At 42.8% G+C, this 26,736-nt stretch overlaps 1 protein-coding gene across 1 annotated transcript in view; it reads right to left on the minus strand.

The window, feature by feature from the left end:
* The window catches only part of NCKAP1L (NCK associated protein 1 like), a 1,588,380-nt gene that overhangs the window by 444,549 nt on the left and 1,117,095 nt on the right, over positions 1-26,736 (minus strand). Inside the window, exon 27 of the mRNA XM_078688681.1 lies at positions 1,588-1,681. Within this exon, the coding sequence (XP_078544807.1) occupies positions 1,588-1,681 (94 nt within the window). The remainder of the gene's footprint in view (positions 1-1,587; positions 1,682-26,736) is intronic.

Raw genomic sequence — 26,736 nt, forward strand, 5'->3', positions numbered from 1 at the left:
AAATCATACAGCAGATCTTGCATTATGAGGCAAATATGGCAGAGCCATAATTTTAGAGAAAACATTTGCAAACTAGGATATTTTGCCATTCATGTTTGAACTGCTGTTGTGGAAAAAGGGAGTAGTGCTGTTTACAGAAACTCCATGGCTCGGAGACAAATGGCTTGTGTTTCCACATTTTATCGTATTTGGTACATTCTGTGATTAGAAGCATATCCCACTTTGTGAATATATTTTAATGTTAATAACTCATTATAACCTTAAATAATCATGTGTATCCATTGGTTGATTAAACTGGGCAGTGAAATGCCAAACAAATACTAAAAATTGGGATGTCTGCGCATTCTGGCCACACCTCTGGCTCCACCCACAGATCCAATCCTTGGGTTATTCCCGCCCTTTGATTCTCCGCCCACTGTTCCCGTACTTTTTTTCCCCCACTTCGACCACTGTGTAAGACTCAGGATCCCTGGACCTGTGATGTGCCGCCGCTGCGGGCGCAGCATGTGCCCCACATTTATGGTGCTGGGCTTCCGCATAAAGGAGCTGGCCATTATTGTATCCCTAAACGTGGGCACGTTGTCAATTTGACACTGACTACACGTAGAGGGACTCTAAGTTTCTTTTAAAAAATATAGCTAACATTTGGACCTATACATTTTATTTTGTATAAATTAATTGAATGTGTGTAAAATTTAGCAATACCCGGGGAATTCTAGTAAAGGGAGCACCTATTGGCGAATCACTAGTGTGTGTGATTGCTGCATTATTTATTACTAACTTTGGATAAAAGTTATCATGAATTCTAGCACCAAGAAGCCAATATTGGTAAATATGTGTGCTTCAAATAATCCTTTACATACACTGTGCATACAGTATATTTAATCTGGTGCTTTAATCATAGGCTGTTTTAAAGTATTCTAATAAAAATCAAATCGCGCTGAAGACAGCCTTGATTGGTGTTGGATCGAGGACCCGGAAGTCTGCACACCTAGCAGACAGAGATAAGGCACCTTGTCAGAAAGTTTAGCGTTTTCCCTACAGGTGGTGTTTGTAGGCCTGTGGCAGGGTCAGTCACATGTCCTGGATTCCTGGCATTTAATTGAGTCTATCCCAGTTCTGCACCCCCAGTGTTTCTTGTGCCCCAGCTGGCACACATCATTTCGGAGGATGGTGATTACGTTAACATTTTGCCCCCCCCTGGAAAAATGTCTGTGGACGCCCATGGCTCAGAGTTATTTCTGACTTATGGTCTAATAGGGCGCAGAGAAGCTGGGAAGCATGCCTTGAGAAATGTTCTTTCCCCATATTATCTCTCCATCTTTCCCTTTTCCCAATTGTGTTCTAAACTGTGTGTTGAAAAGCGACAGATCGTCCTGTCTTTGAGCCCTCATCCTCCCCGGATTAAAAGTATCTGGAAAATACCACCATATTTTGTCTCCAGCTACTTTCAGTTCTGTATCTCATTCTGCCCACTCCCAGTTTGCACAGGTGACGAGTGTCTTCGCATTGGTACATACACTTTTGTTATTTTTGTGGCAGTACATGAGGACTCAAGGTCACTTATATAGAGCAGTGATCTGTTACCTGTTTTTAAGTGGGCAAGGGCAGCGACAAGAGTGGGGTCCACATCACAAGGAATGCCTGCCGAGGTTGCCAGCTCAAAAATACTCAAAGTCACCTAAACAAATGACACAAATGCAAGGCATAGTTAATAACTACAAGCCACAATGGTCCATTGTATTGCATCTTGTTTACATGACAGAACGTCGCATTCAACAGCAACGCAGACTTTAAGAGGATAATAAGTGAGGGTTTTGTTTTCCTTGATTTTATTTATTTATTTTATTTATTTAATGCGATTTTATATAGCGCGAACATTACCCGAAGGTGTCAGAATGCTTTATAGAAGTACCAGTTGCGATACATAAGGACTTTGGGTTACATGAGTTACATAAGAGATACAAACAGGAAAAAATTGCAAATGTGCAAGGTTTAAAGTCACTCAAAGAAGAGATATAAACAGGAAAAAAAATCACATGTACAAGTTGTAAAGTCACTCAAGGAAAGATACAAACAGATAAACTCTAAAATCAGATAGGAATGGTAGTAAGTACCACGGTTTGCTACATATACTAGTCTGTCAGTGGAGCGCCAGGCCGGCGTGCGCGCGCCCCTCCAGAGAAGTTTGGATGCAGGATCATGCCACAGTTTAAACTTTGCCATTCGGATGTACCATCAGCAGAGCGAAGTCTGTCATTCCGGTGTGGCAAGCATCCACATATATCAATTATTCTCAAATCATGAGACTTCGTACAGCAGTCATGTCCTGCCATTACACACGCATACAGAAGACAGGCAAATATTCTTCAGTTAATGCAAAAAACTATTTAACTGCTCTTTCAAGTTCTATAGTACTTCTACTCAAAATTAAAAATGGTGTCTTCTAACGTAAAGAAAAATCAAGACACTAACTTCAGGTCTCCCCACCACCCCATAGGCTCTGCCACTCCACTCCATAGACTGCCAAGGGCATCCTAGTTGAAAGCACAAAAAAAATCCCATGAGTACACTTGCCTTCCATATCTGCACCACCATATCAAAGGTACCTGCGTTACACACACCTGTAGCCATCTGCAAATAATAACATGCAGACTAGAGTTCTTAAACAATTTTGTAAAAACGACAGAACCTCTAAAAGACAAGACAGGATGAAAAAGGGACTAAATTAGGTAATCCATGTTGGTCAGCTGTGAAAAATCATCACCAGCATCTGGTAAAAATAAAAGAAAATGGCTTTAACCTACTCTGCTTTAGACACCTGGAAAATGTTGAAAGCAGAGCCCCAAATAGATATGAAAGATCTTAAAATACTAAAGCCTACATGTAAGCATAGGGCCTCATTAATTTGTTTTGATGCACAGCAAGCCTTCCTGCTGCGCTGCCGTACAAGTCAGGGTGCATTCTTGTTCTTCTCCCCTGCACTGGTGCACACAAACAGCAGCAGTGCACCAACACAAACACCCTTGAGTCATGTTGCAAGGCTGCTAGCGTTGCAGGGATGATTGTTTTTGTGCAGAAATGCAGAATGCTGCATGCATATAAAGAGGAAAAAGCGAGGAGAAATGAAAACATTTTTCGTCCTTGCGCAACTCCTATGCCGCCTCAGGCGAAGGGTAGGATTCTTACAAATTTCTAGCATTACAAAACATTGTAAATCTGGAATGTGTCTGGTTCCATGGATGTTGTTTGGGAACACACACAACAAGACCCATGGACCACCCCTTCCACTCAGAGTAGTGCATGAAAGGGGCCCATATTTATAAGACCATGTAAAGTCGCGCGGGGTGACTTTAAATGTCTTTTAAATATAAAATTAAATGAATTCGTACTTGTATAGCGCACTTATACCCTGAGGCGTCTTGGCGCTGTATGCATCCGCTGTGGAACCCTTCCTGGCTTTTCCCCTTGAAATGCCCACTCCTGGGCACCCACAAGGTGAAGCCAGGCATCCCAGCGCTGTTGGGGCTGTTGTGGAGATTAAGCAAGCTATTGCACAGAGTTGCAGAGTGGGACCCATGATTAGAATAGGCACCGAGGCGAGAATTATCAGGTTCAAGGAAATTGAGCCCAAGACCCTCCGTGGCTGGAATTGAACCCTGACCCCGGGACAAACCTCTGCATCAGGGTCTGCTGCTCTAACCATTGAGCCACACTTCTCCACAATATGGGCAAGCCCATTGCACTACCGATGCGTCATAAAAAGTGACATACTGGCGGCATAATAGGCTCGTACATTAGGCGCTTAGAGTGGCTTTCCTTTACCTAGATTCTCCCTTTCACCTCCCAGAAACCAGCTACTAGGTGAGCTAGTTGCACAGATACCAGTACTGTTATGGGGATATGTTGTGTGTAGGGAGGGTATTAACTTTAATGAGGCAAGAATACTGTGGGGCAGATTTACAAGCCCCTTGAGCCTCTATTACGCCGCCGTTGCGTCACTTTTGTGACGCAGCGGCGGCGCAAATCCTGCTCCATGGTGCAGGGGTACTTACAACGTGACGCATCTGGGAGATGCGTCACGTTGTAATGCCAAGCGCCACATGTAGGCGTTCCTGTGCAGGGGGGGGGGCGTTCCGGTGCAGGAACGCCTCCTAAAAGTGGCTGAGTGAAATCTACAAGATTTCACTTAGTCACTTTTAGGCCCATGATGCGTCAAAACCCTGCGCCTGCCTGAAGCAGGCGTAAGGATTGACGCAGCATTAACTAGATAGGGCCCGCAGAGCATTGCTGGAGCTGTGTCGCTCTTGCGACGCAACTCCAGCAATGCGTCACTTTTACGGAACAGATGCGTCACGCATCTGTGCCGTTTTTGCACCATGGTGCACCGCATTGTAAATGCTGCGCATCCATGATGGCGGAGCTGTGGCGCACAATAACTGGCGCATCCCTGCTGATTTGCAGGGATGCGCCAGTTATTATAAATATGCCCCTGTGAGTTTAGTGTTTTCACAAAGACAAGGGAACCCGAAAGGTATGCCATAGGGACCTTGGGCAGTATCAATTTACAAAAAACAGTGGTCCCTACATGTGGACAAGATAACATACAAAAAACAATAATCATACACCTGATAAGTAGTATGTCTTTTGTCCAGCCGGACAAGAAAAATTATTTTAAATGTTCTGGTTGATAAAGTGAATTTTAAGAACCAAAAAAGATAACAAGTGGGCACAGCCGTGACCCACAACTATCAAGACAAAACAACAAAGAAATGGCCAAAAGGGCAAAGCGAAAATCTGTCTGTATACTTGAGGTCAGTGCTACAGACTCAATCTCTTAAACATAACCATACCATTGCATCAAATAATATATCATTATCATATTGCATATGGGGTTTTTTAGTCGACGACGTTTCGATGCCTTTTTACATTTGTGACATCATCATCAGGACAAGAATGATCAACATTATTGTTTTGTACAACAGTTATTAACACAATGCCTATTATCGCATTACTTTACATGAAGAAAATGGGAGGCAAGGGGGAAGGAAAAACAGGAAATATATATAAGTTTAGGCATGTTGGAGACAGTTTTTAAAAAAAACGAGGGACTTGAGAATTGCGGCGAGTGAAGAGGTGAGGATAGGAGGTGTTCAGGCATGCGTGTGGTTGGACGGAGCGGGTAATCGGCGAGTGAAGGGGATAGTGATATAAACACGGGTTCAAGGTCTCTATTGAGATCAATGGGATGTGAGGTAGAAATAATGTAATCAATATTGGCTTTCTGGCTAAGCGGTTGTTCTAGTGATCGAATGTAAATAATTCTGGCCGAGTGTCTAAGGCAATTGCATGGTCGGGTCGTGAATGACGTGAAGAAATAATGTGACTAGGTCTCTGGATGTGACAATAATCGCGGGCGGTGGCAGGAGAAGGAACGAGTAACCTACATGTTGGTTTCCTCGTAGGTTCAGGAATACTGATGAGTAAACGCTGATAGATGTGCTTTCTGAGGAAAAAAAAGCGTGGGGTTAGTGATTCCGGTCGTCTGTCTTAAGCGGAGTGCCGGAGTGAGGGGGTAGGACATATTTACCTTTCACATCAAGTCCAGGGCTTCCATCAGGATTGTATGGATTTGCCAGGAAAGGAGCGTGATGGCTCAATCTAAACAAACGGAGCGGGGTAGGAGAGTTAGATACCTGCGATGCAGTGTATCAGATTGCTCCTTGCTTAATTACCGAAGGGCGAGAGTCACTTACTTGTGATGGCCAGAGCGCTATGGCGAATACGGCAGTCCGATGGGATCGATCTTCCGGTCAGCCAGAGGAACAGGCTTTTCAAGCCACATGGTCCGTGGAAACCGATAAAGGACTTACTGTAACTTGGTATCTGGTGGAGAATGTGCAGCAGTGAGGCGGCCATTTTGGAGTGGTGAAAAGATCATTGTGAGTGTGTGAGACTAATAGTGCAGCATGCACTAAGGACAACAGGTGACTTTCTAAAAACGGTTTTCATTAACATAATGTCATATAACAGAGATTACAATAAGGAGGTCCAGTCTTCAAGGCGGTTGAGGCCTTTTCTGATACTGTCAGTTTTTTAAATCCAATGCAGTTCCTCTTTATTGAGCAATTGGGAAAGGTCCGCTCCTCTGGGAGGTGGTTTGATGATAGAAACAACTGTCCAAAGTAATTCTTCCTTGCTGTGGCCTTTTTCATAGAAATGTTCCACAAGTGGTGCATTGGCTGTGTTACACCGGATCCTGCTTCGATGTTGGCCGATTCTTAGTTTTACTTTTTGACTCGTCTGCCCTATATAGATAAGCATGCAGGGACAGAGAATTGCATATACCAAATTCGCAGAGTTACAGTTGGAAAAGTATCTGCGGTCAAATTTAATAGTGCCATATTCAAAAGACTTTCCTTCAATGGTAGAGTCACAATAAATGCAATTCCCACATTTTGAATGGCCTGTTAACGGTGGGAGACCCCATGCATCATTTATAGTAGTTTTTAGGGGTTGTATAGGCAGAGATGCTCTTACTAAGTGGTCTTTAATGTTCTTGGCCCGTTTAAAAGCAAACATTTGACGTTCTATTGTCAATTGCCCTGCGTTAAGAACTGGCCAATGTTTGAGCACACTCTTTCTGATTGCATTGGAAGCTGGGGAAAATGTGGTGACACATATGAGTTTATTTTGATCTTTTTTCTCCTTTGGTTCCAAAAGGGTTTCCCTTGGGCAATACCAGGCCCTTTTCAGAGAGCGGCGCACTAACTTGCGAGGGTAGCCTCTATTTCTGAGTTTGCGGCTGAGGGTTTTTGCTTCAGTGAAATAATCCTCTTTGAAATAGCAGTTGCGCCTAATGCGTAGAAACTGGGAGAAAGGCAGGGAATCACGCAAGGCTCTCGGGTGATGGCTAGTGTACTCTAAGAGAGTGTTGCGTTCAGTGGGTTTTCGGTGTAGGGTGGTGGTGAGCCGACCTTCAGTGTGTCTTATTTCTAGGTCTAAGAATGGGATAGAATCCTTACTAGTCGATAAGGTATATTTGAGGCCTCCACAATTGTTGGTAAGCCAGTGTTGGAAAGATGTGAGGTTATCAAGTGATTCAGTCCATAGTAAAAAAATGTCGTCAATGTAGCGTTTCCACATTGTGATGCCATTGTGGAAAGGATTGGACGCATTCAGAATGTTGTTGGTCTCCAAGTAGTCCATGTACAGAATAGCCAGGTTAGGGGCAAAAATTGTTCCCATGGAGGTACCCCTAACTTGGCCATAAAACTGTCCTTCGAAAAGAAAAAAGTTCTTCGTCAGGCAAATTTCCAGTAACTGGAGGATAAAGTTAGATGGGACATTATGTGGGCTTGTCCGTGTCTCTAGCACCCCTTCCATCACATGAAGGGATTCATATTGGGGGATGTTAGTATATAGTGATTCCACATCCAGCCTGCACATGGTGCTGGATGTGGGATCAAATGGATAGTCTTCGATCATGTTAATCATAGCCATACTGTCTTTGATATAGCATGTGGCTTGATAAAGAAATCTATATAGTGGCCCAATGGTTCAAGAATTGATCCGCACCCAGATACTATGGGGCGGCCTGGTGGAGATTGTGGGTTCTTGTGGACTTTCGGGAGGCAGTAGATCACAGGGATGCGGGGAGATTTAATGTTAAGGAAATCAAATTCCTTTTTAGACAGGAAGCCTAGGTCAAGTGCTTCTGAAGTAACTTTAGTAATCATGTCCTGAATCTCAGCAGTGGGATTGCGAGGGAGTCTACAATAATGCTCATGGTTGCGAAACTGATGCATTATCTCCTCTTTATACAGATTGACATCTTGGATCACAATGCCCCGCCTTTGTCCGCAGGTTTTATTATCAATGACTGGTTGTTTTTCAAGGCGGCAATGGCATTTCTTTCATCTAACGTGATGTTATAAGGTATAAAAGACCTCTTGTTTTCTAGGTCAGTAAGGTCCTTAAGAACTAGTTTTTCAAAAGTGGGAATCTCTGGCGGGATCATGCCAGTGGTAGGGGAGAATTTGGACGGTGGTTTGAAGGGAGTGTTGCCAGGTTTGGAAGGGGAGGGATTCAGAAGGAAAAAACTGTTAAAGCGAATTTTCGTAAAGAACCGCAACAGTTCCACCTGTACATCTTGAAAATTAGGGCGTACTGTGGGAACAAATGACAGGCCTCTGCTCAATAGTGAGACTTCATTACTGGACAGAATGTGTTCAGTGAGGTTGAAAATGGGTAAGAGACCGGTCTCTAAGTCAGTGATGTTGTCATTGGCAGTATGATCTGGTGGTTACCAGCGGTAATACTGTCTGCGTGTGAAACGTTCGCCTGGAGGGTTCGCTGGTTTTTGCCATGTCGGGGGCTGCTTTCCTATGCCCCTTGGTTGACCTCGACCACCCTCTAAAAAAGTACGGTTAGAGGGGCCTGAGCTATCGCTTTGGTCTGACTGTCCTGAAGAATCAGCTGAGCTGTCAGTGAAGCCAACAAACTGTTGCCTCCTGTTGAATCTTCCCCAGGGTCTTTGATTTTGTGGGCCGTTGTAAGGGCAAGTGGTGTAGTAATCTTTGGCAAGATAGGGGTACGTTCTCTCTTGGTTAAAGTTTTTGATATCTTTGCGTACTTTGTTTTTTTTTTGTTTAATTCAATTTTATGAAAATCTTCGATAGTTTTATTGATTTTTTCAAGAAGTTTACTGGTTTCTGAGCTGGTATTATTGTCCTTAATCTGTTTCTCGAGTCCTGTGAGTTTAGTGGCTACAACTGATATTTGTCCCATAATTACATGTGAAAAAAACACCATGTTAGAAATGGAAGGCGGTAATTGTCACACAATTTTCATGTAGACTGAAAGGAAGAAAGGATGGTGGTGGACTGGCTTTGAAAATGATCAGGTCTTCTGATGTGGTGGTAGCACACTGGAACACAAAAGGATTGCCATGATAGATAGTGGGAGAGTGATCTGTCGCACCCCACCTCAAGGCAACATCGGAGTCCTTGGTTAACTATCCCTAGGGTGCAAAAGCAAACCCCTGAGAGAAGGAAAATCATATAGACTCAGATGACCATTTTATGCATTCTATACCGCTGAAAACAGTGCTAATAATTCCCATAGTGAAACCAAAGAAGGCTTGGGTCTATATACTAACTGGCCTAGACCACTCTTAATTAGGACAACAACAAATGGCCAGATAGATTATTTAAAAAAACAGATTGAACCTCACTTAGCCTTAAAAATCCTAAGCGGGCACACTTTTCATTCAGTAATTTTTTTACTTAATTCATGTTTTTTAGATAAAGCATTCACATATGTCCGAGCATCGAAACCTTTTCAATCGCAAAATTCACATGAAATACAAAAATCACAACACGTTTTTTACACACATTATAAATGAGACATATTTACAGTAACACCATATATATGAAAAAACACAAACAGAAGATGCCTCTGTTCAATAAATACATAGGGCACCAGTCCTGATATAAAACCAACAAGCAAGGGGCCATTCACTGCTTTATGCTGGCCTACTAGCTTGACTGTGCTGGAAAACAGATATATCCAAGGGTCAATTCTCAGGTAAACAATCTCTTAATTTACAGTCCTGATATGCCCTTCCTGAATCCCGTTCCAACACAGAGTCAATAATAATTCCCATAGAGCGCTTGGTCCACCAGGGCCTGGGGTTTCCTTGCATCCTTCAGCGCTGCCTTACAAGCACTGGGGTTCTTGATGGTCCCGCGTCTCTGACAGGCAATGCTTCTACCGAGCACTTCTGCTTGTTTGTCAGGGGGACCAGGGACATCAGCATATTTGCACTGCCACATTGATGGACGCCACGCAGCCTGTCCACTGCTGCATTAAGGGAATTATTGCCAGCGGCTGTGAAGGACCCTTGGGAGGCGGATCGTATGAGGAGCCTCCGAATTCCTCAGCTCGTGTCTGAGTGCAGGGGCAGAGACTACAGACGGGTGCTCTCATTGAAAGAGGCTAATGTCTCAGTAACCTCCGGTATGATGAATAACTTTTAGAATATCACCTAGAGTTGTGTTTTACCCCAATCACTGAACGTGGTATGGATGGACTTTGGGATTACACGGACATGTTGGGGCAGATTTACAAGGCCCTTCCGCCCCTTTTGCGTCATTTTTAGCATGGGAAAAGTGATGTAAAAGTGGCTCAAGGGCCTTGTAAATAAGCCCCGTTGTGTCTATGTGCGGAACTCAGTAAAGGGCTCCACGGGACACGTGTGGAGCATTCTTGTCAGTTGGGTGCATGATTAGTACCTCTATAAACTGAGCACACTCCTACTTGGGGTCTAGCGAGTATCGTCGTGTGTCACCCTTAGTCTACTTTGAGCCCAGGCGCAGTGTGATGGAGGCGTCTAGGAGGCCCATCATCTACCCTACTGCTGGGAAAGGTCCGGCTCTTTATTTAAATACCACAAAAGGCAAGGAAGGAACTAGTTCCCTTTTTAGTGATTGTGTGTATAAGTAAACAAGGTAAGCTTAGCCTTACTGTGTGTTCAGATACTTTGCTGGTGAATTTGGAAGGGATAGCGAAACTGTCAGAATGGGCCTCATGAGGGAGACACCGGGCATGCTGGTTGATTCCTTTGGGAAAGGGAGTTTTGCTTTGATTGTATTAACAACTATTCTACTCGGCTGTTGAGATACAGAGGAGGGGATGATTATTATGGACAAACAAGAGGACTGTTGAGTGGTACTTGCACAGGTGTCACAGCGGATACAACAGTGCATATTTTAACCTGTACTGTAAGTGGATTACTTATTTAAATTATGCCAAGAGGAGGTGAAGCAGGGTTGTACCTAACACACTTTAGACTAAAAATGCCCTTTTACAGCAAACAAATAACGTATGGATGAGAGAGAAAAGATCCCTAAGCAAAATGTAGCCAATAGGTGTGGTTCACTGTACTAATGTATCCAGCGTTAGCACAGTAGAACAAGACATCAATGAGAGAACCAATAGGGGTAGACAGAGAAGACTATAATTGTAAAGTAGTCCCTTAAGCAGTTCAATGCAAGCACTGGAGTGGAGACACAAGGATACAGCCTAGCAGCCAATAGCATTAGGTGAGAGATGACTACTCCGCTCTGCTGAGCTAAGACATGGTTGCCAATGTCTCCATCCAGTCCCTGAAAGAGGCTGGTCGAAGAGGCCATTGGTTGAAAGGAATGGATCCTAAGCCCAATCTGTGTATATTGTAAGCAATATCTATGTTTGGCAGTTGTGCTGTCACACCCCAGACCTAAAATGGAAAGATCATTTGTACGATTCCAAATATATAAAATACTCCAGGTGTGTGGGAACATGGGCAGTGCCTAGAACACTATGATAGCTGTTAAACATCTGTTGAGTGAAACCATGGACACATAACACCAGAACGAGTTGGTTAACTCTGCATGTTTGCTATGCTGAAAGCTGAAATGTATGAAATGACCTTTTACTTGTGTGGAGGGGTAGGAATGTGGAGACAAATGAATACTTTTTGTTCTTCACTGTCCACAGCACGTTTTGCGTGAAGTTCATGTTTTCACCACATGCACCAATGCACAGCATTTCATAGATGCACAGTGCCATGGTCGCGAGCTTTCAGATCATTCAGCTATGCTGATCACACGTGTGCACACTAGGCCATGCCTGAAGGTTCCAACATGGAGACCACAGTTCAGGAAAATATGAATTTTATTGTTTAAAGCGGACCTGACAGAAGAACGGAAAAGAGAGGCACATCCAGCGTCTAGTGGAGGTGTGCCTTTAGTGGGATTTCGTGCCGAGGGAACGGTTCATTTCCCTGGAAGTGGGCAAGCGGAGGGTCGCATGAAATGCGAGTAAAGAGGGAGGTGCATTGGCGGTCCCTCCCCGTAGATGATAAAACTGCTGGACGCAAGGGGGTTGCCGGAAAGGCACAGCGGGAGCAGTTGCCCACCCACACATCCCTAAGTTCGAAAGTAGATTTGGCGGGGTCCCGGACAAGAGAAATAGGCCGGGGACTTCTTTTTGGCGGATACTCGCTGACCCTGCAACAGGGAGGCAGTCATTGTGGCTCTGGGCTGGCGGGAGAGGGGGCCGTCCTGCTGGTGGTCCTGGACTCTCCAGCCCTACCCTAGTAGCCGGTGCTTGGATGAAGCAACATGGTACCTCATATGGACGTAGTGGTAAGGGGTTGGATTGTGTCCTGCTGGTACAACACGCCTCAAGAGTGGATCTAGAGATGATGAATTGTAAATACATGTTAACTTGTGGCGCATATGTATACTGCGCCTCCTTATGTTCAGTAATGGGATTTTTATGGTTAATAAAAATTGTTCAAAGTTGAAGGTTTAACAACAAATAAAGATGGTGTTATTTGACAAGTAATAAAAGCTAAGCAGTGAACACCAATCTCTTGTAAAGTGTCTTTGTGGTGGGGGGGTCTGGTGGACGAATGGCACGTGATATCCCCACTATGCTACTTCGAGGCAAACTCAGTCGGTGACTCCACTAGTGCTAGCGAACCGACTACTGACAATCTTGACCAATATGATACTCGAAGACCAATTAGGGTTTATGTCACACAAGAAGACATGGCTCAACCTGAGGCATCTAACTCGTGTTTTGGGTTAAACTTCGAACAATGAGGAATAGCCTGAACTTGGCTCTTCAGGTACCAAGAAGAGATTTAATACTGTTAGCAGTGATTTTTTATTAAAGGAAACTGATTACATGAACTTTGACCCCATATATATTAAGTAGATTCAGTTACTATTCACAATGCCTAATGTGTGGCTTAGGACTGACTTTACGATAACTGAGATCTGGACGAAGGAGGGTAACCAACAGGACTGCTCATTGTCCCTGCTCTTATTAAGCCTTAGTGACTAAGCATATGGCTGAATGACTGCGGAGGAAGTTGATGTATAGTGATGTCCAGATGGGCGCTACTTAAAATGTGGTGTAGCTGTATATAAATAACATGCTTGTATTTATTCTAGACATTGATGGGTAACTGACTGTCAATACTAGCTTGATTTGACATGGTGCCAGTAATTTATGTTACTTGGTAAAACTCAATGAACTATGGGCGTTTTTCAAAAATAAATTAACTGAGCCTTTGTGCTGTCACTACAGCTTAAGTGGGAGTCATGTGTGGTAAAACAGATATTAAGGTATAACATCTCTCTCCTGCCAGAACAATTTTAAGGCATGGAGAAATTGGACAGTTACTTAGGGCCCCCACTGATGGAGCAAGGTTGCACACGCAAAGCGACTTGCTTGTATTCAACCCTCTCGAAAATAATATTAATGTACTAACTAACATGTTCTGTCATATTAATACTGCATTACACGACATTTTAGGTATCTAGGGGAAGCTCGACAATGTGCCTTTACTAACTATAATCGGCTTACATTAAAATGGCTGCTGCTGCGCAGGATTTTATACTGCGCATGTGTCTGTCACACTCACGTTTTATTTTGCTTGGTGGGAAACTTTTGCTTCTGCACACTAGAGCTAAGATAGCTGTTCTGTTTCCTAACATGCAAGAAGCTTGCATCACTGCTTGGCTAAGCTGTTTGTTTTGCCTAACCTTTAATGCAATAGTTTAAATAAAGTAATGGGAATTGAGTAGAAAGAAGTGGTATACAGTGCATTAATTTTATTCTGTGTCTCTAAAACTGTTTCTTTTCCGTTCTTGCATGTATCGTATTTGGGCCTAAATGTACCTCTGAACTCCATCTTGGAGAAACTGCGCCTGTGCGAAGGAAACCCCAAACCGCTGAATCTGTGGCATTGAAACAGTGCCAAATCTGACACGGATGGAAAAAACTATGAGAAGAGTGAACTCCTCACCCTGCCAGAGGATGCTGAATTGAATAAAATGTTTTAATCTAGGGGTGGGCAGACATTTCCGTTTCGCCCACGGAATGTGCAGTAATTTGCCCCTTCCGCCTTCCACAAAGAAGGCGTAAAATCGTGGCAAATTTCCGCACACTCGGGTGCGGAACAGAAGTTGGCCACCCGCTGCCCGTTCGCCTCCCGCCCGCAATATTGAAAAGATTAAAGCCTTCAATAAGATAAAAGACACTTACCTTATAGCGGGGACATCTCTTCCGGGTCTATCGTGCCTTCTTCTTGAAACTGCGCATACACGGGAGCCTGCGCATTCCTCGCCAGGAATGCACATGCGCAGGCTCCCGTGCATGCGCAGTTTCAAGAAGAAGGCGCGATAGACCCGGAAGAGATGTCCCCGCTATAAGATACGTGTTTTTAATCTTATTTAAGCCTTTAATCTTTTTAATATTGCGGGTGGGAGGCCGGCGGCCGGGGCGGGTGCCATGTAACGGAAATTTGCGGAGAGGCACGGAAATTGGTTCAATTTCCGTGCCTCCCTGCGAAAGTCCATTATGCGATTTCCGCCCACCCCTAGTTTAAATTTCTTATTGTTATATTCACTACCAGGTGAAATAAAAAGTACATGGGAATATAAAGTTATGGGAGGGAACATTTAAAACATGATTGACAAGTTACCTCATATCAATATGGTATGATGACTACTCCTCGTCTTTTGTCCAATAAAATTGTGGGATTCTACTAGGGTAGGCTTAGCTAGTTAGATTGTCTGAATAGCTGACCTGTCACCACACCATCCTAGGTAACTATAAAGTGTGGGTTTGTCATTGTACTTTTTTCCCTTTCTCTACCCACGCTTTGTCAGAATGCTTAATGGTACTTCTTTCCAAATTATTTGCATGTGTCTGTTTTAATCTACATCACTCTAAATAGAACAAGAAATAATTGATTTCATGGTTTCAAACATTTTAAGATTTATTTAGATAAAATAACTTAAACTTTTCTCAAGTTTGTGGTTATTAATGAAATGATAAATGTTATTATCCTACCTATTTTCTTGCTAACTCCTTTGATCCTTTAGGACTATAGGTATCGGTGGCTTAAGATGGTAAGACAAATGGTATAGATCCCGATTGGTAAAAATAAAAAAATGTATTGTGTGTAGGTTTACCAGGTTAAATATATACTTTGTTTTATGGGCCCAGGTGAGTATGTTTAGCAGGTGAGCTTGCGCTCTGTCAGTTAATTTGGTAGCAGAGGATGGTTAGGGTTTAGTTAAGGTAGGTAGTTAGTTATGTATTGATTGATTATTGATTGTTTTTATTTTATGTATTAATCAAACTTGTTCGTACCTGTTTTATATTTTGTCTGGAAACCCCGGGGGCATAATATCAGGTGGTAAATGGAAGCCACCCTGTAGAGAGGTCACTTGTCCAAGGAAGTAAGTGCATGGTTAGGTAAAACCGGAAGCACTGGTTTAGGGACTTTTCTATATAAATGTGTGAATAATTGATAGCAAAGAGTTCACTAGTAAAACTTTGGTGTGATATCACCTAGAAAGGGTCACACTGAAGGAGTTACAGGTTCTTCTGAGCTTGAATGACAGCAAAAGGGTTCGCTGGTGAAACTTTGGCCTTACATTACTTAGAAAAAGGGTAAGCCCGAGAGAGTAACAGGTTCTCTGATGCTTGCGTGAAAGGTAGACGGAAGGGATATACTTGTAGTGTATAAAGAGTAAACGGAAGGGAGTTACTCGCAGTGAAAGCAAATCATCTTTTTTTTTTAATTAGTTACTCAGGCACAGTGGTGAATGTTTTTACGTTGTTAATTAATGAAAATGAACATTTAAAGTGAATAAAAGGAAGTTCTCGTATTATCTTGCAAAGGAGGGAGTTAGTTGCGGGGCTGCGCTGACGTCACTCAGAGCCGCGCTGGTATTGGTTGAGACAGCGGGTATGTAGCTGAGGTAATATTGTAAAGGTGGGGTGAGTAAAGAGCGTGAGAACTTGTCTCACGAGAAAAGCTGCAAAATTACTGGCTGGATTTATTTGAATTCTAAGCGTTGATTGGTCATTGAAAATAAGAAACGCATTGGTATTGGAGGTTTTTTGTAAACAACTGAGTGTTATCACGAAGTAAAGCGGCATAAAATATATGTGGCATTTAGATCCAGGATTCTTAGGAAATAGACCTGATAGAAAATATCTAGGTTTTGCTAAAGAGCAGATGATTAGAGGGAGACCTTATATCAAGTAGGGAGATAAAAGAAAAATGTCATTTGTCAAGAAAGTTAAACATTTCTTTAAAAAGGATAAACCGATTAAAACCAGAGAAGGAATTATTATTCCACCACCAAATAAGCCCGCATCATACGTGATGGTTGAAAGGGGCTATCACACTTGCATATGGTTAGAAATCTGGATAGAATATACAAAAGATGATGGAATTTTGACATTTCCAGAAAATGGTACCTTTAATGGTAGAGTTTTGCACAATTTAAGAGCACGCATGAATGAATTAGATCCAAGACCTAGGTTAACCCAATACGAGGCGCTAGAGGAATGGGAAACAGAGGCTTCTTAGCGAGATGGATCTAGAAGTGATAAAAATGTAAATACATTTTATCCCAAATTTCCTAAAGAGACGAGAGATAAACAGATGAAACAATGGAGGCAGTCCATGTTAGTAGAAGGATTATATCCTGCTCGAACTTTAGAAGAACAAACAGGGAGTAAAAGTACTGAGAAAACTAAAAATTTTATGACAAATGCTGATACAGAAGATGATTACTTGGAGGATTTATTAATAAAAAATCCGTCACCTTATAATGAAGAGCAAAATCAAGTAAATCCTAGTGCTCCGTTCTTAAAGCTAAGGGTGGGCGTAGTTCGCGAAGTAGCGCTACGCAAAGCTACGCGAAGTGCACTTCGCACTACGCGAACTTCACGTAGCACTACGCGAGCTGCGTAGTAGCATGTTCGCACTGTGCAAGATGCGTTTTCAATGATTGCACAGTGCGGACAAGCATCCGGCACTGTGCAAGCATTGAAAACGGCATCTTGCACAGTGCGAGCTGTAGTTTTCTGCTGCTCGAGGAGATTATTACTCGAGCGGCAGCTTTCTCAACGCGAACAGGTAGTTTCTCATTGAGAGCGGTCGCGAGCATGCGCAACCACTCACAATGAGAAACCTGACCTCCTCGCGTTGAGAATCTCGCCGGGATGTCATTTTGCTTGCTGTTCAGGACCGCGAACAAGCAAAAAATGAGCGCTGCACTACGCTACGCTGCACTACGCATGTTCGCACTGTGCTACGTGCCGCTCGCGTAGTGCGAAGTTGCAAAAACTTCGCAAACTCCGCGAGCGGAGCGTAGTGCTTCGCCCAGGGTTACTTAAAGCCACCTTTAGTTCCACAAGTGATACATGAGGCATCATTAGAAAAAGTGTTACAGGAAAAAGAACGAGAAGCAACAAATAAACAAAGAAATTAGTTAATTCAGAAAATTACACAGTTAAATGTAAGTCCTGAAGAATTAACGATTCCAGTAACTATAGGTCCTGTTGTTCCTTTATATGGAGATAAACAAACCAGTCCTAAACCTCCTGTTTTAACTACACCTGTTGTGCAGTCAAGCCCACTCCCTTAAAGGGCGGGGATGAAAACTGGAGAAATGGAGCAGGTTGTTCTTACTTGTAGGTTTGTAGTATGTTTTTGTGTGTAGGCAATCATGATCCCTGGTATAATACTTTAACTGTGAAATTAAAGAAAAGAGGCTACACGTAAAAAATTCTAACCAAAAGCTGCAAAAGAGCAAAGAATCAGCACCGAGAGGCTTTACTTGAGGAGTACCCCAAAGAATCAGAACCCAATGTGCCATTGACTTGTGTGACGACTTATTGCAGTATTTCTAACGCTGTAAGTCGCTGCATTGGGAAACATTGGAGCATATTGAAGAGCAACAAATATGACCGTCAAAAACCCTTCTTTTCATACAAACGGGCCAGAAGTTTGAAAGATTCTTTGGTACATACCGGCCCCAAGTTGAATGGAAGAAGTAATGACCCTAATGTTCAGTTTGGGGTCTCCCACCAGTAACCGGGCATTTTCCCTGTGGGGGGTGCAGTGTTTGCCATTTAACAAGTACAAAAACACTTGATTTAGAGCCAGGACAATTATGGCATCAAAGAAACCATACTAATTGCAATTCTGTTAACGTAGTCTATTTAATCTTATGCCCATGTGGTCTAAAGTACATGGGCATGACAACAAGGAGAGTGAAACAACGCATCTGCGAACATCGCAGTAATATCAGGTGCCGTAAAAATACTACGAGACTCACTGCACATTTTCCTTTGACTAACCATACCCCCAATGACATCAAGTGGACCGTGCTAGAACAGTTACGGGAAGGGTCAGAGGGAAGCCTTTTTGAGAAGGAACAGCGGTGCATTTACCGCCTGTCAACCCACTTCACCGGCTTAAATGATGACATCCTATGGGGTTCAGTCATGAGAGGCTGAGACAGAGTTTGAGATAATTTTTCCCAGCGTAGAGTTTGGTCCATGGGCTGCCTTAAAGCACTGAATACTCAATTTTAGAGAATATACCTTTATCGTACATGGGGTTTGTCTATATATCCTTACTAAAAAGTTTGTTTTTTACAACACACTGACTGATGCTCTCAATTATCTGATAATCATGATCAAGGTATTTCGTGATTCAGAGAAAGGATCGGTGTGTCTGGCTTCTTATAAGATTAGTGTGTCTGGCTTTCAGAATAATGACTCTTTTGTCACGGAGCTCACACACTTATGATTGAGGCTCTGTTGTGATACATAATAACAACCAGTATCGTTTTGAATGTATAAATGTTTCAAGATACTCGAAACAGACAAATTGAATATTGCTAAGGCGACCCTCTGTGCCTTTTAATGCAACAGCCCATCGACATTGACCTGTTCACCTTCTTCACCTTGTTCTTAATAAAGTTTTTGTGGATAGAAAAAACTGATTACCTACATGGCAGGTTGTGCGCCTTTGCCTTGACCATGTAGAACAATTCCACTAATGGCCTGCTGTCATTGCCTCTTTCAAACATTACTTTTGTTAACTAGCTCTTACTTGCAAAAAGATGGTCAAGTCCTAATGATCGGGGGCTTGTATTTTTAAGAGTTAGGGGGTTGTGGCTGTACCTTTAAGAGTAAAGTGAAGTGACGTGATCACGTGACACTTTGAGACGTTCTTGTACGCTTCCGTGTTGGCCTCGCGCTTGATTCATTTGGGCCGCGGTTGTGACACGTCTAGGTAGACGGAGGAGAGTCGCCAGATCGAATGTAAGATACCGAACTAATAGTTATAGAAATCCCGTAGGGGCGGCTTGGAGGTAATTTAAGCTCGGTAAAACATTGCGGCAAGGTTTTGATTTCCTTTGTGCTTTGTATTTATTTACAGAGTATCGGGCGTGAAGGTTTTCCCCTGCCACGAGCCTAGGTGGTACTTTCAACACACATAGAGAGTGAGTTCTCCCTTCTTCCATTTTAATGTTGAAGTTTGTGGCACTTTTTTATGAGTTACGTCCCGCACTATAGTAAAGGTGGGTGTATGGCGGTATGGTCTTGGTGCAAACATTTTCGACCTTACATAGCCTGTTAATCTAATCGTTTACTCACATTATGGAGTGTACAAGTAGAACTGGACGATATGTTAATACAGTCTGATTGGATGCACTTATGACTAATTGTAGTATTTTGTACATACATTTCCACAAATAAGATACCAGATTTACCCATGAATCACGGTCCGATAACTATGGACCTCTAAGCTCTTCCTGAAAAAAGTGTGAGAACGGGGCTTTTTAGAATTAAGTAGACTGGCTAATAAGGGGTGCTTCTCCCACACTCTGACTTAACAAATATGTGGCAACTGTTATAATCGTATACAGTTGGAGTAGAGCTGTTGTCGAATTTTATATGTTTACCGCAATAAGTCATGTGGATTAACCCTGTTGTTTTTCCAGATCAAAAGACCCTTGGCAAAACAAGGAGAGTCGACACGGAAAGTACGTGAGTTTGTATTTAAGCAACACAAGTCCTTGCGGATTGGACACGCCTTAGCGTGCGTGGTCCTCCGGGGTACTCAAATTGGTCCTGATGAATGCTGAGCGGACTTAGCTCACAATAGCAGAAACATGTTGACCATGATCACGAATTAAGGACATATTGGCTCAAATTTGCTTAGCCATTAGGTGTCCGTTAGCACTTTGTTTTTATTGAAGGTCAACCATCCCTCTATTAAAATTGGTATAGGGAACTGTTGGCTATTCTTTTAACCTCACTGGCACTCTTCCTTAAGGCACATTCACTATGCCTCTTTTGACAAAACTGAACCCGATGATGAAACCACTCACCAACTTTGTTGGGAGATGAGGGTTCTTCTTTTTGTCAGAGTCCCTCTCACTAGCACTTTTTATTAAATCTATGGGTTGTAAGGAATTAGTATCCTCTTATTCGTAATTGCACTGCACCTTGATTGTTGCTCTTTTGTTGTTGATAATGATTATTTAAGAGTGACGTTCTGACCCTTTCTCTCCTGTTGTTCATATATATGAACATTTACCAGACTTGAACCATGCAATGTATGTTATTCTTTCTTTTTATTTTGAATTTGAACAATTAATATTGAGACCACCACCTGCAGGGTCAGAAATTGTAGCCCTGTGAAAGAAGTGCAGGTGCTGAGCACCTGAAAGCTCCTGCTCAAATTAAGCACTGCGTCCTGTGCTGCGGGGAACTGACTCGCTTTTGAGTGCGGCAGGCAGCAGAGGAAATCGGGATTTGTAGTCCTCCCCAGCAGTGGGTGCACTCGACACAGCTTCTCCTCTCAGGCTCCACAAATGAACTGACAAGCGGCTACAGCTGCCGCATGTACACAACGCACGTTTGAGCACGGCGGGCAGCAAAGGAAATCAGGATTTCCTCTCAGGCTCCACAAAGGAACTGACAAGCGGCTACAACTGCCATGTGGACACGAATCGCTTTTGAGCGTGGCGGGCATCAGACGAAATTGGGATTTGTAGTCTTGCCCAGCAGTGGGTGCACTCGACATGGCTGCTCCTCTCAAGCTTCAGGCACCCCAAATGAACTGACATGCGGCTCCAACTGCTGTGGGGACACAATGCGCTTTTGAGCGTAGTAGGCTGCAGGGAAAAATGGGATTTGTATTCCTCCCCAGCGGTGGGTGCACTCCACACGACTTCTCCTCTCAGGCTTCAGGCTCCCCAAATGAACTGACCAGCGGCTACTCATTTTTTGAGAAATCTCATTGCAACACATATGGTAAATAGTAGCACACATGGTAAATATTGGATTATTAGCATGCTTTCTGCATAGTGAACACAGGCTACTGTAGGTTGTTTTTCAGATAAGGCACTGACTACTCAACACCTCTATGGATGCTTCTCTAGGGGGCATTTTTACAAGGGCATGCCACCAGAAAGTCACTTTTTCCAGCATTCCGGTGGCACAATGCCCTGCTCCATACTTACAGAGCCACTATGTATAGATTCTTCCCTTTCATGCAGGTATCTGAGCAAAAGGGGCGTGCAATGGGTGTTGCTGTGAGCATTCCACCACAACACCCATTGCCCCAGATTTACAAGGGTCTGAAAATATGAGGCAGTGTCAAAAGCTAACACTGCTGAGTAGCAAGTGTTAGATAGGCACAACGAGGAGAAATACTTGTATTTCTCCTTGTTTTTGATCTTTGTATGTGTGCTGCATTTTGAAGCGCACATAGAAAGAGCAAATCACCATCAAAGATTGTTTATGTGCAGGAAGGTGTTCCTTCTTGCACATAAACATCATCCCTGCACCACAGGCACCCTATCACCACGGTTTAAGGGAGTCTATGTTGGTGCTAGGCAGCTTTTTTTAGCGCCAGCCCAGCGGAAAATACAGGGGTGCGCCTTATTCTTGTAAATACAGCTCATCCTTACGTTTTTTAATTGATGTAGCACCACACTGCTAAATTGCATGCAGTATCACACCATTTCCTTGTAACTATCCCCCTATAAGCCCTATTCAAGTGATTTGATTTAATTGAGTGTATCTCTTAAAACCAATAGAGCTTACCAGGGTGCCTCCAAAACAAGAATGTTCCTTTCAGGTGCACTCTTGAATTATACTCCTTTTAAAAGGTTACTGGGGACATGTTAAAATTACAAAGGCCCTGAGTATGACTTTGGTGGTCCTAAAGCAGGGGCGGCAATGTGCTGTCAGCTGTAGGACTGCCAAATCCATGGTGCGACCGCCACCCGCCAGATGAGGTGTTAAATCCTGGTCAGGCAGTCAGTCCTCTGGCTGTCTGATAGCAGCTGCTATTTGCTCATAGAAGAGCCTAACATGCAGACCACCTCCGTCAGAGCACCGACTGCACCTTCCAACACGGTGAGGCATACATGCCACACTGTGCAGGAACTGGGGGGTGCAAATCCAGGGGGGGCTACATGTGCCCCCATGCCTGCCCCCGCATGCCCATCCAGGCCCAGGCGCAGCAGGGGGCCCTGTTAGGCCTCCTCTATTGCCTCTCTGACACTCATTTCATTGCTGGTTTACCGCCATGAAATGGGCAGTGGCCAAGCAACTTGTATGCTCGGTGGTGCTGCAGTGGCACCGCCTGTTTATTGCTGCCCCTGTGAGCACTGCCCCCGCCACACAGGATTCTTGATTCTGGCAGAGCCGGCGGTCTCGTGGCAGTCCAACCGCCACACTCAAAATACTGCGGACAGACCTGCAGTGTGGCGGAGGTCGGACCATCACCATGAGGCCATACTCAGAATCAGGGCCAAAGTCTCCCATTGCCGGCATGCTTTGCCTCATGCTTCTGCACGTTTTCATGTGACTTTTTTGAAAGTACAGGACCTGAATTTGAATTGTTCAAGTTTTCTATCTGTGTAACTTTGACTTGATTGTTTGTCAGCAGTATATAAACTATTTATGTCGCACTGGATTCAATAAACAGAATGCATGAATGGCATACAAAGCATTGAACAGTTGGTGCAAAAGACAAATTAATAAAATCCCTCCCTGCCAAGAAAAGGTTTTGCTATACAGCCGTTTCCAGGAAACATTGTTGCAGTGGGGACCACTTCCATGAGATGAATGAACTCTCTTGGGTTCAAATACATGTAGCAGCATCAGCAACTAATGAAGTCTGTGTCTTCAAAAGGTCTACATGTAGGTATGAAATCTTTTTTACATTTCCTTGGTACAAGATGTCTTTACGTGACAAAATTCCTACATCGGAGTACTGAAATGCTATTCAAATTGCCCACAGAGATGTACGACAATGCTTATGTTTGACAAAATGACATACATTTCCATTTTCATTAAAATAAACATATCTGAAACAACACTCATTCATAAACCTGTATTAAATTAGCATTTCAGATACATTAAAAAGTTTGATACTCTATATGCAAAGCTGTCAGATAATTCACAAAAACAATTTTGCATGTGAAGGAGCTGCTTACAAATAGATGGATCACTGACATAATATTGATGCATACAAAATCGATAAAGAAAAATGTTGGAAAATAAATAAATATTATCAACAAAAATATTGCCTTCCTAAACCTAACTAATAAAACCATAAATATTGAGAACACAAATATCATTATTAAAAATATTGGGGCATATTATCAAGGGGGTTTATCTCCGCTTTTGTGGCTTTAAAAGCCAAGAAAGCGGAGATAAAATTATCTCCCTATTACCTAGCTGTCGCTAACACCAGTTAGCGACAGCTAGTAGGAGATAGCGACCATCTTGGGCCCCACTTTGCATGTCAGTGATATTTATCACTAATGACATGCAAAGTGGGCGTGCCAAGATGTTAGCGACTGGAAACAGTCGCTAACATCGCTATCTCCTATTACCAACTTTTGGAGATATTCGCGCTAAGCGCGAATATCTCCAAAAGCTAACACCTGCCCTGAGCAGTTCTTAGCCATGTTATCCAATGGGAGGTGGATAACATGGCTAAGAGCATTAGCTCGGTAATGCATGAATATCGCTGACTTTTCAGCGATATTCATGCATTGCGGCCGATTTTTATCCCATTTGCGATAAACCTTGGTAATACCAAGGTTTATCTGCGATAAAAATCGCCGCAGCTCAGCGGTACATTTTTGTCTCTAACCAAGCAAAAGCGATAATTATCGCTATTGCTTGGTAATATGCCCCATTGTTTTTATTTATATTGAAAACATAATTTTGGAAATAAAAATGTTGTCACCTTTAAATTAACAATAAAATATAATTAAAATATAATTTAAATAAGGGAAAATATAGATTCACAAAATATCGACTACACTCATAGTGCAAAGTTAATTACATTAGCATTAATAAACATAAAAGAGCACTTTTTACATAAAACAAAAGAATTGAAAGTGAAGGATGCACTTTACTTCCTTCACTTTCACGAGCGCAATCCCTGTGCAGTTCCTGTGACCAGGAGCTTCTTTCTCCTTGTCTGCTGCTCTGATCGGTGATCATGTGAACTCGCATACAAGCCCCCCCCGTTTGACCCCGCACAGAAACGGTAGCCATGGGGAGAAAGCACACCTGCCCAGCCTCGACAAAACTCACGATTGTTTTTGGGCTGATGAATGCGTTACTGAATTTGAGCATCAACTCGGGCACCTGCTTTATTTATATCTGTAAGTGCTTCCTGTTGAGGTTTAATTTTTGTGACAGGAGCATCTTGCCAGAATGAACCCTGCCCTTCATATTTATCCAAGAAGGCGCCATCGTTTTGTGCGATACCTCTACTCAACTGGAGTACTTTCTACTGGCTAATCAGTAAGTGCTACCTCTTTGGGTAAATGTATAGTGCTTTTCCTATACTACAGCTGCGTAAAGTGCCAGAATAGTTGTCTCCAGTGACCATGTGTGTTACTATGCCAATGCGCTGAAGGGAGCAGAGGTCCCTTGAGTGAGCTAGCCATAAAAAAAAAATTCGCCCGCTCGCAAATTTGCAAATTTTTGGCAATTTCGCGAGATTTGCGGACCACGAAATTGCAGAAAATCCGAAAACGGCTTTTTGGCCCATGCTTAGTCTAATCTAATCTGGGGAAGGTGTTGGGCACTAAAAGGGTGACATGAACTATTCCCACTCCAATCTAAACCAGTTCGTGGATATGTTGGACAGAAAAGGGGTGACATTTACTATTCAAATTCCAATCTACACCAATTTGGAGAAGGTGTTGGGCACTAAAGAGTTGAAATGTACTATTTCCATTGCAATTTAATTCATTGTATGCATGGTGCTACAGACTAAAAATTTATTATACACAATCAATACATTCATATTAAACATTAACATATAAAAGAATATTTGTATTATTATTAATAATTAATATGCTTTTTAAATATTTACTACCATTCCTAAACGTTACGCCATAAAATAAAAAATAAAATCATACTCCAAAAATAACTATCACAAAATTAACAAAAATAAATTAAAAAAATTAAAAAAAATTAAAAAACATATTATTACAGTGACATAATTTTCAACATATATTATTTTAAATATTTTAATTATGACAATTGTTTTTACAAAAATTATAAAAGTTACCATTTTTATTTAAATTTCTTGAATGGAAGAGGATAGGAGGCGCAGTACCCGAGCTATCTGAAACAATGAGGTTGTAGTTCGGGATAGAGAATTTCTCAATTCTCCCATTATTTTTGCTTTTTTCCTGGAAGTCAGGGTGACAGACTTCACTGACGAGTTGATGACAAAAACCAAGAAGGTTGTCTGTTTTGACAGGATCAATAGGGACTTATTGGCATTGATGACAAACCCTAGGCCTTCCAACAGGAGGATTGTCATTTGCAACTGATCCTGCAGCCTGAATGGACATTGGACCATGCTAAGGATGTCATCCAGATAAATTATCAGATGATAGCCTTGAGTCCTGCAGGACTCCATCACCAGTTTCAAAACCTGGGTGAAGTACCAAGGGGCCGAAGAGAGCTCGAAAGGCAGCGTCTTGAACTTGTACACTTGGCCCTGCCACCGGAACTGTAAGAACTTGCGGTGTAGCGGGACGATAGGGAGTGCCAGGTACGCATCTTTGAGATCGAGGCGAACCATCCAGTTCTCCAACCACAGCAAGTCGCGCAAGAGATGGATGCCCTCCATCTTGAAGTGGTGATAAGACAGCCACCCATTGAATTCTCTTAGATTGATGACGAGCTGATGTCAGCCATCTTGTTTCTCCACTAAGAATATACTTCTGAGAAAACCGCAGAGGTGGAGTTTGGCCGTGGTAATCCCGTCCCTGTGGAGCAGATCTGACACTTTCTTTCTGCGCCCATCCAGAAAAGGGAAATCGTAGAACCCAAGGCCTTGGCCACTTCTGCAATCTCCCAAATTTTTAGGAGTTAGATGGCAGGGCTTTACCACACTCTTGCGGCCTCGACAGTATGGCGACGGCGGCAACGAAAGGAGCTCTGAGTGGCGATCCCGTGGCAAGGCTCTGAAAATCAATCACAATGATTAAAATAATGTTTACAGCTAAAGAATATCAAACCAACTACATGAGAAAAGGATGAAGCAGGAAAGAAAGAAGAAGTGGACATGGGGACATATGGCCATATGTGACTGTATTGCCTGTGATTGGCTGAACTTTGTTCGTAGTCCTTTTCCTTGGCATTCTGCAAAAGGTAGTGTATTAAAGTTGAAGTCTGCTGGAAGTAATAAAAGGAAGAAAGTTGGGCATAATCATCGCCTCTAATCCCGACACAGAATTTAGAGGACACCATAATGAAATCAATTATGCTCTCGACACGCTACCAATATATTACTATATC

Source organism: Lissotriton helveticus, chromosome 1_1 (assembly GCF_964261635.1).
Source record: "Lissotriton helveticus chromosome 1_1, aLisHel1.1, whole genome shotgun sequence".
Taxonomy (NCBI): domain Eukaryota; kingdom Metazoa; phylum Chordata; class Amphibia; order Caudata; family Salamandridae; genus Lissotriton; species Lissotriton helveticus.